Source organism: Hemitrygon akajei, chromosome 32 (genome assembly GCF_048418815.1).
Source record: "Hemitrygon akajei chromosome 32, sHemAka1.3, whole genome shotgun sequence".
Lineage (NCBI taxonomy): Eukaryota > Metazoa > Chordata > Chondrichthyes > Myliobatiformes > Dasyatidae > Hemitrygon > Hemitrygon akajei.
Window position 1 is genome coordinate 9,677,776 of NC_133155.1, and position 14,737 is coordinate 9,692,512.

Sequence of the window (14,737 nt, forward strand, 5' to 3'; positions counted from 1 at the left end):
GCCTGGTAAATTTCATAGACGGTTCACATTTAAGTTGCGGGTGCCTGACTTTTTGGAAATACTATATTATAACTTTTTATTTAACTGAACTTGTTCGCTATCTGCTCTGGGTGGAATTGCAAACACCTAAATAAAGCGTCTTTGTTCCGGCAGGATTTTGCAGACAATCCATCTTGGGCGTACAGCCAACGTTCTTTTAGACAGGTTTCGGTGTAAAGCCCCGTCTGATCGCGAATTTTGAAGCCTCAACAAATGCGCTTTGGTTATCTGCGAAGAAAGGAATTGCAAAGTTGGAGAGCGATCAGCGGGCAGCCGCGTTCCGCCGATCCATTGGCCTGCAGTTTCCTGCGTTCCTCGGTAGCTGGCGCCCTCCAACTGCACAGACAGACGCAGGGATACAGCAGCGGATCATTTGCGTTTGGAGCAGGACGCCGATGGATAGCTCCCTGAAGACGATTGCACTGGCTTTGGGCGATATATTGTTGTAACCTTTTGGTGGGATTTCTCTCTTCTCCGTCTCTCTCTGCTGACAAGGACCCTCGCGTTAAGGGGGAAAAAAAACTTTGCACCCGCCGTCTGGGATTCTTACCGGGAATTCTAATGCAGCTCTCTCCAAGGTGCTGAAATGCAGTCCGCCGGTTCGGAGGTGGCTACTACGGGCTTCGCAGCCGAGAAGTTACATCGCAGTTTCTAGCGCAATGGCACGTGAAGATCTTCACTTCTGATGCCGAGGGCGTTCGCATTCCTTTCAGGATGTACGGCAGGGTTTGACGGAATGGGCCGTTTTCTGGTGTGCTTAAGATCAACTGTGCTGCTGTTGTTCAGCTATTTTAACATCTGCCTTATCACAGCAGGTAGGTCAAACACCGGCTGCTGCCCGTTCCCTCGGCCCCTGCAGCGAGTTTGTCAAGAAATGTTCCGTGCCGTGCATTTGATCGTTTTGTTTTGCCCCAGTAAGTCTGCCCGTGGGTACTGAACGGGGCAGCGGCATAGGTAGTCAACGTGAATTCATCCGAAACTGTTCTGTGCTGGTATGAAAACAGGTGTCAAATTTCCTAAAAGACCGATCCTAAACATAGACCTTTTGTTTACGAAGAAAAACTTGTAAGAAGGGTCGGGCGACCTAAGCAGAGTTGCCCCGTTTTATAACCTCTATTTCCCATGCTGCTCATTTATAAATAAGCTGCCAAGATTCGTTCCTCGATAAATGCCGCCGTGTACGGTATATGTTTTACGTTTATTGAAACAGAAAGCAGAACTACCTGATCTCGACGTACCTTAACCCTCACCTTAACCCTTTTAGTGCTGCGCCCAGTTAGAGTACCACGGTTCAAGGCGAGTTCCTATTTTTCGCCATTGACCCACACTTACTGGTGAAAACGTAGTTCTGTTTTGTCATAGTACAGCAAAATTTAAATTTGCATATTGTTTATAGAGGCAGACTGAGAAAGCGTGAAAGGCCATTTGGAACCGAATGGCTTTGTCAACAGGGTGCCCGCAACTTGGAAACGTGCACAACGGTCGGGCGTAAACAATTCAAAATGGTTTTTGGAGAAAAATTCTACAGATTGAGAATGGGGGGGGGGGGGGCTACTGCACAGGATCGAATTAGGCTGCAGAGAGTTGCAAACTTAGCCAGCTCCATCGTGGGCACTAGCCTCCGTAGCATCCAGGACATCTTCGATCAGCGGTGCCTCAAAAGGTAGCATCAATCATTAAGGACCCCTATCACCCAGAGCATGCCCTCTTCTCACTGTTGCCATCAGGAAGGAGGTACAGAAGCCTGAAGGCACACACTCAGCGATTCAGAAACAGCTTCTTCCCCTCTGCCATCCGATTCCGAAATGGACATTAAACATATAAACACTACCTCACTACTTTTTTTTTAATTTCTGTTTTTGCACTACTTATTTAATATATGGACACTTACTGTAATTCACAGATTTCCCCCTCGATATTCTCATGTACCGCTGCCGCAAAATTAGCAAATTTCACGACACATGCCGGTGTTATTAAACCTGATTCTGATTCTGAAGATGAATTTTCTGAGGGAGACCCACACATGTTAAATCGCTATGTTGTCTTTTGTAAACTACGCTGTGTTGCCGCCCGTGTCTGACCATCTCCAATGTGAACTGCGCCCGTGGCTGCGTTCTGACACTAGTCAGGGGTGGATGATCAGTGGGTTGTGCACGCTGTTTATTCCCGTCGCAGCATGTTGCATACTTTTGGAGCTACCTGAACCGGATGTTTGCCGGTGGTGACTAGTCGTGAAAATTGCAGCATCGTAATGAAAGGAAAATGAGTGAAGCAAAGCTTGTCTGATACTTCCAGTGCATTGCGGGATGTTAAATGGCAAAAAAAAAAAGAGGTTATCAGTCTTACAGGGGAATAAATGTGGAAATGCGAGTAAAGAGTGATAAAATAGTAATTACTTAATGAAGTACTGATGACAATTTAATGGATAATAAAGTTTCATTATCACAACGATTTTAATACTATCTTCTCTAAAGTAAAACTATTATTTGCTGTGGTAAATGAGTGTATGTGGGGAAAAAAACTAATTTTTATTCAAAATGTAAATTTAGTGCAATGAAATATGAAAATGCTTAAACAGTAATTTTGCCAAGGCATTACTTCAGTATATGAGATGTCCTGATTTTATGACCTAGCAATGATGAAGGTCTCAGATTTTTAATAACAGATGATTGCTTATGACATATATTCTCAATTCACTAGTAGTCTGCGGAGTCGACTGAAAAACACGCACTGTGCTAATATATTGAATGTTGAAAGGCCTCCGTAGAGTGGATCTGGAGAGGATGTTTCCTATGGTGGGGGTGTCTAAGACCAGAAGGCACTGCCTCAGAATAGAGGGGCGTTCTTTTAGAATGGAGATGAGGAGGAAGTACTTTAGCCAGAGAGTGGTGAATCTGTTGAATTTATTGCCAAAAGCAGCTGTAGAGGCCAAATCATTTGGGTATATTTAAGGCAGGGGTTGATAGATTCTTCTTTATTCAGGGCATGAAGAGATTTGGGGGGAGGGAGGACAGGAAGCTGGGGCTGAAAGGGAAAATGGATCCACCGTGATGAAATGGCAGAGCAGACTCGATGGGCCAAATGGTCTAATTCTGCTCCTATATCTTATGGTCTTAAGTACGTGTAATAGACACTAAGTGAGCAAATATTCAGGGTATGCCCTGAATTTATTTTTGATAAATTGAAAGGAATAGATGTATATTTTTCTTGTTTTCTATTTAGTGTGAATGTTCCTAACATTGCCTTGAAAGGGTTAAAACATTAGACTAATCTACCATAACACTGGCAATACTCTTACACAGAATGGGCACCAAACATAATGTATTAAGCAGTTATTTATTCCCTACGTTATAATATGCTGATTACCACAGTAAATCTGAATGAAAAAGCAATGAAACTCCTATAGAAAAGATCATCAATGGTGTGATCTTTATTTTACCCTATGAAATTTTCTGCATCCAAAAAAATGTTCTTAATTCGTTTCAAAAAATCCAATCAAGATATATTTTCTTTAATTAAAACCACTCTGAACATCTGTGCCTGTGGAGAAATGATTAAAGGCAATAGCAACTGTGGGTACAAATTTAAAATGCAAGAGGAACAATTTAATGTGAAATTTGTAAAAGCTCATTCAAATAAATTTATCTTTGAATTGCAGTAACTGGGTATTGTATTCTTTAACGTGAATTCCACCTAGCATTAAACATAAAAATTGGTTGGTGTAGCTGTCAACGAAATAATTGGCAATGCAGTATATTGAGAGCAAGCCTTTGAAGCTGTGAAATATTAGAAGTTTAAATTGACAATGCCCCAACTAACATTGTCATCCATGCCCTGCCAAATCATGAACAGTTCACACAGTAAGTGAAGGAAATTATTCTTTAATCAACGCCACATTAAATAAATGGAAACTTTCTGATTCTGTAATTGGTGTGTTAACCATCATGCTGAAGAATAAAACAATGACTCCCAAATACATGCAATCAGTGGCTATTTTATTAGGTACACCTGCTCCTTTTGAAGTACCCACTGAGAGTATGCTTATGGTCATCTGCTGCATGTGGCCTATTCAATTCAGGTTTGACATGTTGTGCGTTCTGAGGTGCTCTTCTACACACTACTGTTGTAATAGGACCATAGAACATTGGCCCTTCTTGGCTGTGCCGAACCATTTTTCTGCCTAGTCCCACTGACCTACACCTGGACCATATCCCTCCGTACACCTCTCATCCATGTACCTGTCCAAGTTTTTCTTAAATGTTAAAAGTGAGCCCACATTCACCACTTCATCTGGCAGCTCATTCCACACTCTCTGTGTGAAGAAGCCCCCCCCCCCCAATATTCCCTTTAAACTTTTCCCCCTTCACGCTTAACCCATGTACTCTGATTTTTTTTCTCCCCTAGCCTCAGTGGAAAAAGCCTGCTTGCATTCACTCTATCTATACACATCATAATTTTATATACCTCTATCAAATCTCCCCTCATTCTTCTACGATCCAGGGAATAAAGTCCTAACCTATTCAACCTTTCTCTGTAACTCAGTTTCTCAAGTCCCAGCAACATCCTTGTAAACCTTCTCTGCACTCTTTCAACCTTATTAATATCCTTCCTGTAATTCGGTAATGTGTGGTCATTTGAGTTTTCTCCCATCTGCTTGAACCAGTCTGGCCATTTTCCTCTGACCTCTCTCATTAACGAGGCATTTCCACCCACAGAACTGCCACTCACTAGATTATCTTCTTTGCACCATTCTCTGTAAACTCTAGAGGCTGTTGTGCATGAAAATCCCAGGAAATCAGTAGTTTCTAAGATACTCAAGCCACCCCATCTGGCACCAACAATCATTCTACAGTCAAAATCACTTGGAGAGCATTTCTTCCCCATTCTAGTGTTGGGTCTGAACAGCAATTGATTCTCTTAACCATGTCATTGAGTTGCTGCCACATGATAGGTTAGTTAAATATTTGCATCAACTAGCAGGTGTAACTAATAAAGTGGCCACCGAGTATACTTTTACAGCTGTTTATACCAATGTGTGAAAAATCAAAAGAAGTGAGGTTTGGAGAGCTGAGTAAATCTGTATTAATTGAATTTTGAAGGGTAATCTGTTAATTAATCAATGAGTGAATGAAATATGGATTTTTAATTAAAAATAGACAACTTTTAAATGAAAATAAGCACTCAAGGCAAAGTTAGTTTTGTAAGACATCAGAGTAACCCCAGGACTGCTGGAAGGGTAGATATGGCTGGTTTGCAGTTAAAGAATTTATGAAGAGATTATTTAATGCTTAATTTGATATTTTTTCCAAAATAGTTTAATGATTGATCTAATTATTTTAATTGGTGTTTTAATATTGAAAATGCAGTTTGGGAAAATCCTCTGTCCATTCTATATGGACATGAGATTTTACATTAAGAGTTTACCATTCAAATTATGAAATAATTTCCAATTATTAAAATGTTTGGAAATATTAGTTGTAAATAGAAGGAAGATTTTAATCATTTGCTCTCAAGCATTAAATACCTCAAATGCTGGAAATCTGAATGGAGAATGCTGGATAATGATAGATATCTGAATGGAAAGATGGAGAATGCCAGTTATCCTCAGCAGATCAGACAGCATTTGGGAAGGAATTAATGGTTCAAGAAGATGACATTTCATAAATCTGATATGTTACCTCCATTCCTATCTCCATAGATGCTGTTTGGCTTCCTGAATATTTCTGATAATTTCTGTTACTGACAGTCAATTAGACCATAAGATCTAGGAGCAGAATAAGGCTATTTGGCCCGTCGAGTCTGCTTTTCCATTTCATCATGGCTCATTCATTTTCCCTCTCAGTCCCAATCTCCTGTCTTCTTCCTGATTTATCCTAAATGACCTGACTAATCACAAATTTATCAACCTCTGCCTTAAAATATACTTGCTCTAACGAATTCCACAGGTTCACCTCTCTCAGGCTAAAGAAACTCCTCCTCATCTCTGTTCTAAATGAATATCCCTCTATCCTGAGACTTTGCCCTCTGGTCCTAGACTTTCCCACCATAGGAAATAATCTCTCTAGATCCACTCTATCAAGGCCTGTCAACAGTCAATATGTTTCAATGAGGTCAACCCCTTTTTCTTCTGACTAAAGGGTGACACATTGAAAACATTTCTTCAGAACACACACAATCACCCACATTCTCTGGTCTGTCGCAATGGAGGATATCGGTACTAATCTCAAATAACAACCCCCCCCCCCCATGAAGATTCAGAGCTCTCTCTGACATGAATTTCCTCTTTCTCCTTATTTGTTGTTTACTGCTATATTTGTGAGAGATATCTGTCACCCAATAACAATGGTACTTTCAATCTAAAATGAAGACAAAAGGTGATGGGAGCAGCAGATTAGACAGCATCTATAGAAAGGGAAATAGAGTTAACATGAGCCTTCATCAGAGTTGGAGAAGCAAGAGAGGTTAATGAAGGGAATTCCACAGTTCAAGAGCTGCATAAGTAAAGGCATAAACTATTAATGGTAAAGGAGGCAGCGGAGATCAGAAATTACACAAAGAGGAGAAGATCTGCAGACGCTGGAAATCCAAGCAACACCCACAAAATGCTGGAGGAACTCAGCAGGCCAGGCAACATCTATGGAAAAGTGTAAACAGTCGACATTTCGGGCCAAGACCCTTCATTAGGACTGCAAAAAAAGATGAAGTTAGAGTAAGAAGGTGGGGTGGGGTGGGGAGGAAGAAGTACAAGGTGATAGGTGATGGGTGAAACAGGGAGAGGGGGAGGGTGGTGAATACAGAGCTGGGGAGCTGATTAGTGAAAAAGGCAAAGGGCTGGAGGAAGGGGGAATCTGATAGGAGAGGGCAGAAGAAAGGGAAGGAGGAACAGCAGAGGGAGGTGATGGGCAGGTAAGGAGAAAGGTGAGAGAGGGAGACAGGAATGGGAAATAGTGAGGAGTGGAGGGGCAATTACCAAACATTCAAGAAATTGATGTTCATGCCATGGTCAGGAATGCTCACAACGTCTGCATTGGAGGATTGCAGGGGCCTCTGACAGCCACTGTGCAGAGGAACAGATAGAATTGACAACCAGCACCTCTTCCCCAGGGCACCACTGCTCAATACAAGAGGACATGGCTTTAAGGGGGATATTAGAGCAAGGTTTTTTACTTGGAGAGTGGTTGATGCGTGGAATGCACTGCCTGAGTCAGTGGTGGAGGCAGATACACTAGTGAAATTTAAGAGACTACTAGACAGGCATATGGAGGAATTTAAGGTGGGGGGGGGATATATGGGAGGCAGAGTTTAAGGGTCAGCACAACATTGTGGGCCGAAGGGCCTGTACTTTGCTGTACTATTCTATGTTCTATGTTAAAAACTTATAAAGAAAAGGATCAGAATCAGGTTTTCATATCACCGGCATACATCATGAATTTGTTGTTTTGCAAATGATAAATTACATTAAGAAATATGTACAGTATATATATATATATATAAAATTAAATAAGTGGTGCAAATAGAAGAATTAAGAAGTCTGATGGTGGAGTGGACAAAGCTGTTCCTGAAACTTTGAGTGTGTGTCTTCAAGCTCCTGTACCTCCTCCTCGATGGTAGCAATGAGAAGGGGTCAAGTGCTGGGTGGTGGGTAGGATCACAAAAGAATTTTAACACATGGATGTTAACTTTAAATTAAAAGCATTCACGACTGAATGTTGATCAAATTAACAAGCAGAGGTCAGAGTAGAATGAGACTCCCTATCAGAAAGGAAATGTGCAAGAGAACTTTCAATGGACTTTAAATTTGCAGAATGCGAAATGGGAAACCAATTGAGAGGGCATTCAAGGATTTTGGCAGCAGGTGAAATGGGGCAAAAATGGAGATAGCTGAAGTTATAAAATGACACCAGCAGACCTGGTGATGGAGAGAGAATTGAGCAGTGCGTTGCTGATCTCTGGTCTCGTTGCAGGAGTGACTTCTCTCTTCCTCGATGGAGAGAGGGAGAGCCTGTCTGAGAGACTGAAGTGCTTTCTCATGGACTGTAGTCTTGATGGATTTTGGATTGGGATCTCTTTGGGGGGCTTCTTGCGTGGAGGGTGGGTGGTGACGTTGGGTCGGTGCTTCTGCAAGCACGCGTGGTGGGCATGGGGGGGGTTCATTGCTGTTGTTGCTGCTTGTGCAAAGGAAGGGAGAGAGGGGCTTCAGGGGCTTCAATATTATTCATTGTATGAGGCTCTTGTTTTGTGGATGTCTGTAAAGAGTAAGAATTTCAGGTTGTATACTGTATACATTCCCTGATATTAAAATGAACCTTTGAACCTTTGAATAAGAATTGTTATTGGAGATAATGGAACCTCAAGCCAAGATTATAACCTGCTGACAATTTTATCAGTTAAATGATCGAGCTTCTGGAACATTTTATTGGTGGGTGGATTTGGTTGAAATATTCTCCTATTTTGTTTAGTTCCCTTTGGCAACCAAAATCTGTTTAGTGTCTGAAGAAATCTATGCCCCATAAAGATCATTAAATGTGTTCCTGTACTTAGCTTAGGTTTTTGTTTATTTATTTATGTGCTATTACAAAGGAAGCAAAATAACATAAAGAAATTTATCGAGCTTTAAGATACCTGGATTTCTAAGGGGATTAACAGGGATGCCAAGATGCTCAAATTTTAAAATATGTCAATTAGCTTTTCTCTTAGTATTTTATTATTTTTTGAATAATAACAAATGAAGAAAAAAATATCTCCCACCCCCATCTATTCAGGCCTTTTTACCTCTCAGTTGTCTAACACCTCCCACTGGGTCCCCTCTTCCTCCACTCTCCACTGTGGTCCACTCTCCTCCCCTATCAGATTTCTTCCTCTCCAGCCCTTGACATTTCTCTTCATCTTTCACTTTTTAGCTATCCTCCTTCTCCTCCCACCACCTTTTTATTCTGACGTCTTCCCCCTTTCCTTTCCGGCCCTGAAGAAGGGTCTCGGCCTGAAACTGTTTATTCATTTCCATAGAGACTATCTGGCCTGCTGATTTCCTCCAGCGTCTTGTGTGAGTTGATCTGGATTTCCAGCATCTGCAGACTTCCCAGTGTTTATGAACAAATGAGGGAGCCTTGCATGCAAAACTACAAGTTACTGGGGTCATTATGTGAGCTCTATTTTCTAGTGAATAATCTGCTGTCCTTTGAGTCGGTACGTCAGAGGTTAATAGCAGATGGCTTGCCTTAGTACTGGCGAGGTAAATAACAGGTCTGCACAGATCTCTGAATGCTCTCTCACCCAGCTGACGGTGTTTTTTATCAATGATTATAGAGTAGCTAAGAGCAAGAGTGTGTCTGTAATGGTTGATGCTCTAGAGAATGCCCTGCTGGCAAGCACGTACCTAGTGTGACAGATGTCAAGGAGCTCTGCAGACTAGACTGCAGGTTATCATAGTAAGGTAGAATGCAGTGTGCTAGCACTTGTTACACACTCAGTGGGGCACTTCATTAGGTTCACCTGCATGCCTGCTTGTAATGCAAGTGTCTAATCAGCCAATCATGTGGCAGCAACTCAATGCATAAAAGCATGCAGACATGGTCAAGAGGTTCAGTTGTTGTTCAGACCAAACTTCAGAATGGGGAATAAATGTGACGCCAGTGACTTTGACCATGGAATGAATGTTGGTGCAGGACAGGGTGATTTTGAGTATCTCAGAAACTGCTTATCTTCTGGGATTTTGATGCACAATAGTCTCTAAAGCAGGAGTCCCCAACCTGAGGCACATGGACCCCTCGGTCCATGGTAATGCTCCATGGCACAAGAAACGTCGGGAACTCCTGCTCTAGAGTTTACAGAAAATGGTGGGAATTAAAAACATCTATTCAGTGGCATCTCTGTGAGTGAAAACATCTTGTTAAACAAAGAGACTGGTTCAGGCTGACAGGAAGTTGACAATAACTCACATAGCCATATGTTATTGGAGTGGTGTGCAGAAGAGCATCTCTGAACACACATGTCGAACCTTGAAATGGGTGGGCTACATTAGCAGAAGATCACACCAGGTTCCTTTCCCATACCTAATAAGTGGCCACTGAATGTGTCAGATTATTTTGTCCTCCAAAAATACAGCTGTTAGGAGACTATTATTATAAAAACATAGAAAATAAGAGCAGAAGAATGCCATTCAGCCCTTCAAGATTTCCATATGATCATAATAAGACCATAAAACATGGGAGCAGAATTAGGCTATTTGGCCCATTGAGTCTGGTCCGCATTCAGTCGTGGCTGATTTACTTTCCCTCTCAACTCCATTTCCTGCCTTCTCTCCTAACCCTTACTAATCAAGACCCTTAAGCCCTTGCTCATCAAGCACCTGTCAAAGTCCACTTCAAATCCACTTGGTCTCTATAGCCATTTCTGGCAATGAATTTCACAGATTCGCCTCCCTCTGCCTAAAGATGCTCCACCTCATCTCTGTTCTAAAGGGAAATCCTTGTATTCTGAGGCTGTGCCTTTGGCCCTAAACCCTCCTACTATTGGTAACCTCCTCGCCATGTCCACTCTGTCTAGGCCAACATGGTGATCACTGACCCCTCAGTGAATTGTAGGGTCCATGGCATAAAAAGGTTGGGAACCCCTGATCTAAGCCTTTTCAGTATTTGAAAGGTTTCATTGAGATCCTCATCATTCTTCTTCTGATCATCCATAGTTGTTCCTCAGTTTCCCGACAGTTTCTGATCCCTCTAGTCCTGAGAACTATATCTAACCCCTGCTTAAAGATATTTAATGGTTTGGCTTCAGTTGCCTTTTATAATATATCCTTATATTAATCTATTAATGTATTTTGCTTTTTCTAAATAATCATGTCATATTTTTTGGCCTAAACCTATTGGTTTATATTGAGGTTTTGGCAAAGTCTTAGGAAAGAAATGAAATAATTCCCAGGGTGAAATATATTTATTGTCTGGATAGCAAAATCAAAGACTTGCCATGTCTTATCTGAGCAAGGAATGGAGTCAGGGATGATCTCTCCGGGGTGCGCGATGTTCACGAGTCCAATGGAGTTTGGAGGCCCGGAGGTAGCCTGTCCTGAGGTTGGAGGTCTGTGTGTGTGTGGGGGTTATTTTGCTGTTGTTGTTTTGTTGCTGTTGCTCCATTGTTGTTGTTTGTGTTGTTTTCCTAAACATGGTGGTGCTTGCTAAATAGGCACCAGAATGCGTGATGGCGCTGGTGGGCTGCCCACATCTATATGTTGTGTTGGTTATTCATGCAAACAATGCATTTTACTGTACATTTCAATGTATATGTGATAGATAAATAAATGTAATGTACATAACGTGTGCATGATGAGATCACAACGTGTCCATGCAGAAACTGAAATTAGAAACTGATGTGCATTCTGAAAAGTGTGTCACAGGAGCGCCAATCCTGGAGCCACATCAGAAAAGCTCAGAGGCATTTGAGGCTGCAAATTGTTGAGCCTTACTGAAGCTCTGTGGAGTGTGAGTGTAGGGATTTAGGGTGTAATTGAATAGGTTAGGACTTTATTCCTTGGAACGTAGAAGATTGAGAGGAGATTTGATAGAGGTATACAAAATAATGAGGGGTATAGAAAGTGTAAATGCAAGCAGCCTTTTTCCACTGAAGTTGGGTGGGACTACAAACAGAAGTCAAAAGTTGAGGGTGAAAGGTGAAAAGATTAAGGGAAATTTCTTTACTCAGAGGGTGGTAAGAGTGTGGAATGAGCTGTCAGCACGAGAGGTGCATGTGTAATGCTTACCCAACAGTACATTGTACACGTGCAAGATAGATTTCAACATCTAAGTTTGGACAAGTACATGGATGGTAGAGGTATGGAGGGCTATGGTCCAGGTGCAGGTCCATAGGAGTAAGCAGTTTAAATGGCTTGGCATGGTCTAGAAGGGCTGAAGGGTCTTCTTCTGTGCTCTAATTTTCTATGGCTTTGACTCTTTGTGAAGACCATGTGTTGGGGTTGGGGACAAGGACAAGAAGGTCCAGCAGTCAGGGCCCAATTGATGCCTTTTGATAATGGGTGGTCCTAGATAGTGGGATGAGTAACATAGCTCAGGGCCTCAATTATAGATTACAAGGTGTTGGAGAGTTCATAAAGTTGGAGACAAGTTCATCAGTGGTCTAGAAGAAGGATGTCAGGGTGGGCAATGGGAAGGCAGGGTCTGGGGCAAATAATGAATGGGATTTATCTCAATAAGACCCTTGGTCCAAGAATTCTTCTCTTCTATTTTGTCAGGGGAATATATTAATATATACACAGTTCTGTGTAAAAGCCTTAGGTACATATATATATAGCTAGGGTGCCTAAGACTTTTGCACAGTACTGTATTTGTCAACTTGGAGTGGATAGCCTGTTTGAATATCTGGCGTGAACAAAAGATGTTGGGAAGGTGAGGTTCGGGTGCCTCTGGAGGGATGTGGGACAGGTGGCAGAGACAGAGTGCCAGGGGTGGGGAATGGTGCTGGTGCAGTTACACCTAGCCCTTGAGAAACCATTTGATTCCAAACAATTGGTTTATTGATCATTACAGAATGTCTCTCTGGTGCTTCCTGCTCCCTCCCCTCTCCCTTCCCCTTTTCCCAAACATGAATCTCCTCTCCCTGCCCCCTTCCCACTCTCAGTTCACAATAGAGACCCGTATCAGAATCAGGTTTATCATCACTCACATATGTCATGAAATCTGATTTTTTTTTTGTGGCAGCGGTACAATACTACAGTACTGTGCAAAAGCCTTCGGCTCCCTAGTGATAAATATGTACCTAAGATTTTTACACAGTACTCTACAGATGAATTAAGAGCAGAATTATGTTACTTAGCCTGTTGAGCCTGTTCTGTGATTTGATAAGATCATAACTGGTCTAAATGTAACCTCATCTCCATGTTCCAGCGAAACCATGCTAACCTTTCAGCCCCTTGTATATCAGAATCAGAGCCAAGTTTAATATCATCGGCATATATTGTGAAATGTGTTAACTTTGCATACCTGTCTGCCTCAATCTTAAAAATATTCCAAGGTTCTGCATCCAACACCCTTGGAGGAAAGGGGTTTTAAAGACTCAAAAATCCTTTGAAAGGAAATTAAATTCCCTCAACTCTATCTTAAATTGATACCGTTTTTTGTCTGTAAGGAGTGTGTTTGTCCTTCCCATGAACACATGGTTTACTCCGGGAGCTCTGGTTTCCTCCCACATTCCAAAGTACCAGTTAAAGGTTAATTGGTCATTTCCAATCGTCCTGTGATTAGGCTAGGGTTAAATATGTGGGCTGCGGTATGCTGTGGCTCACTGGACCGGAAGGGCCTGTTCTGTGCTGCAACTCTTAATAAGAATAAATAACAATTTTAAGCAGTGATTCATATATCTAGGTTCTCCCACAAAAGGACGTGGCTCTTTTATGTTTCAATCAAATCGCCCTCTCACTCTTCTACATTCCAGCAAACAGACCTTTAGCCTGTCTAAGCATTAGTCTGATAAACCATCTGTGAACCGCTTCCAATATTTTAATATTATTGCTTAAATAAGGAAACCAATACTGTTCACAGTATTCCTGATCAGGTCTTTCCCAATACCATACATAATTGAATGTAACATTCCTACTTTACTGATGTCAATTGACCGGTGCCCGGTGGGGGGTGTTTAAAGGTGAAGGTGAAACTAAAGGTGAAACTGGGCTGAATATGCCTACAACCGCAGATTTCCAGCATCTGCAGATTTTCTCTTCTTTGTGATTTGAATATGCCCAGTTGAATTCCCAGAATGGCAAAATTTTACCCCCAAATAGTTACAATTATTTTTTTACTCCAGAAAAGAAGGATATACTGGCTTTGGAGGCTGTGCAGAGGAGGTTCACCAGGTTGATTTCCAATACGAGGGGGTTAGACTATGAGAGATTGAGTCGCCTGGGACGGTACTCACTGGAATTCAGAAGAATGAGAAGAGATCTTATAGAAACATATAAAATTATGAAAACTATAGATAAGATAGAGGCAAGAAAGTTGTTTCCACTGGCAGGTGAGACTTGAATTAGGGGACATGGCCTCAAGATTCGGGGGAGTAGATTTAAGACAGAGATGAGGAGGAACTGCTTTTCCCAGAGGGTGGTGAATCTGTGGAATTCTCTGCCCAATGAAGCAGTGGAGACTATGTCAGTAAATATATTTAAGACAAGGTTGGATAGGTTTTTGCATAGTAGGGGAACAGGGGAAAGTCGGGTGGGTGGAGATGAGTCCATGGCCATATCAGCCATGATCTTATTGAATGGTGGAGCAGGATCAACGGACCAGATGGCCGACTCCTGCTCCTCTTTCTTATGTTCTTGTAATTAATTTACAAACACAACCTTGAAAGGTTCAAGGCCTGTGTGTCTCCAGGGAGAACCATGTCTCAAGATAGTCAACAGCAGTTAAGGATAAGATATTCTTCCTATGCCGAAAACTAATACATCTATGGAACAGATAGATTGCTCAAGTCCTTAGACCCTACTGAACCAGCATGGAGTCTGCAAAGGAAATCACTACATTGGAGCCCGGGATCAGGTCACAGTGAGGGTTCAGACAGAAGAGAGGGCCAGTGGAAGGAACACAACCTGGGCATGGGCCAGTGATTCTAGCTTGCAGATCAGAGCTTCAGTAAGACAAAGTTCAGAAGGTTGGAAGCTTGGGAAGTTGGGGTGGTTTGAAGGAGCCGGTAG

The 14,737-nt window shown here is 42.0% G+C and overlaps 1 protein-coding gene across 1 annotated transcript in view; it reads left to right on the forward strand.

Moving 5' to 3' along the window:
- The first annotated feature begins 427 nt into the window (after positions 1 to 427).
- Positions 428 to 14,737, forward strand: part of fndc5a (fibronectin type III domain containing 5a) — a 130,908-nt gene continuing 116,598 nt past the window's right edge. The window contains exon 1 of the mRNA XM_073034640.1: positions 428 to 854. Within this exon, the coding sequence (XP_072890741.1) occupies positions 725 to 854 (130 nt within the window). The 5' untranslated portion in view covers positions 428 to 724. The remainder of the gene's footprint in view (positions 855 to 14,737) is intronic.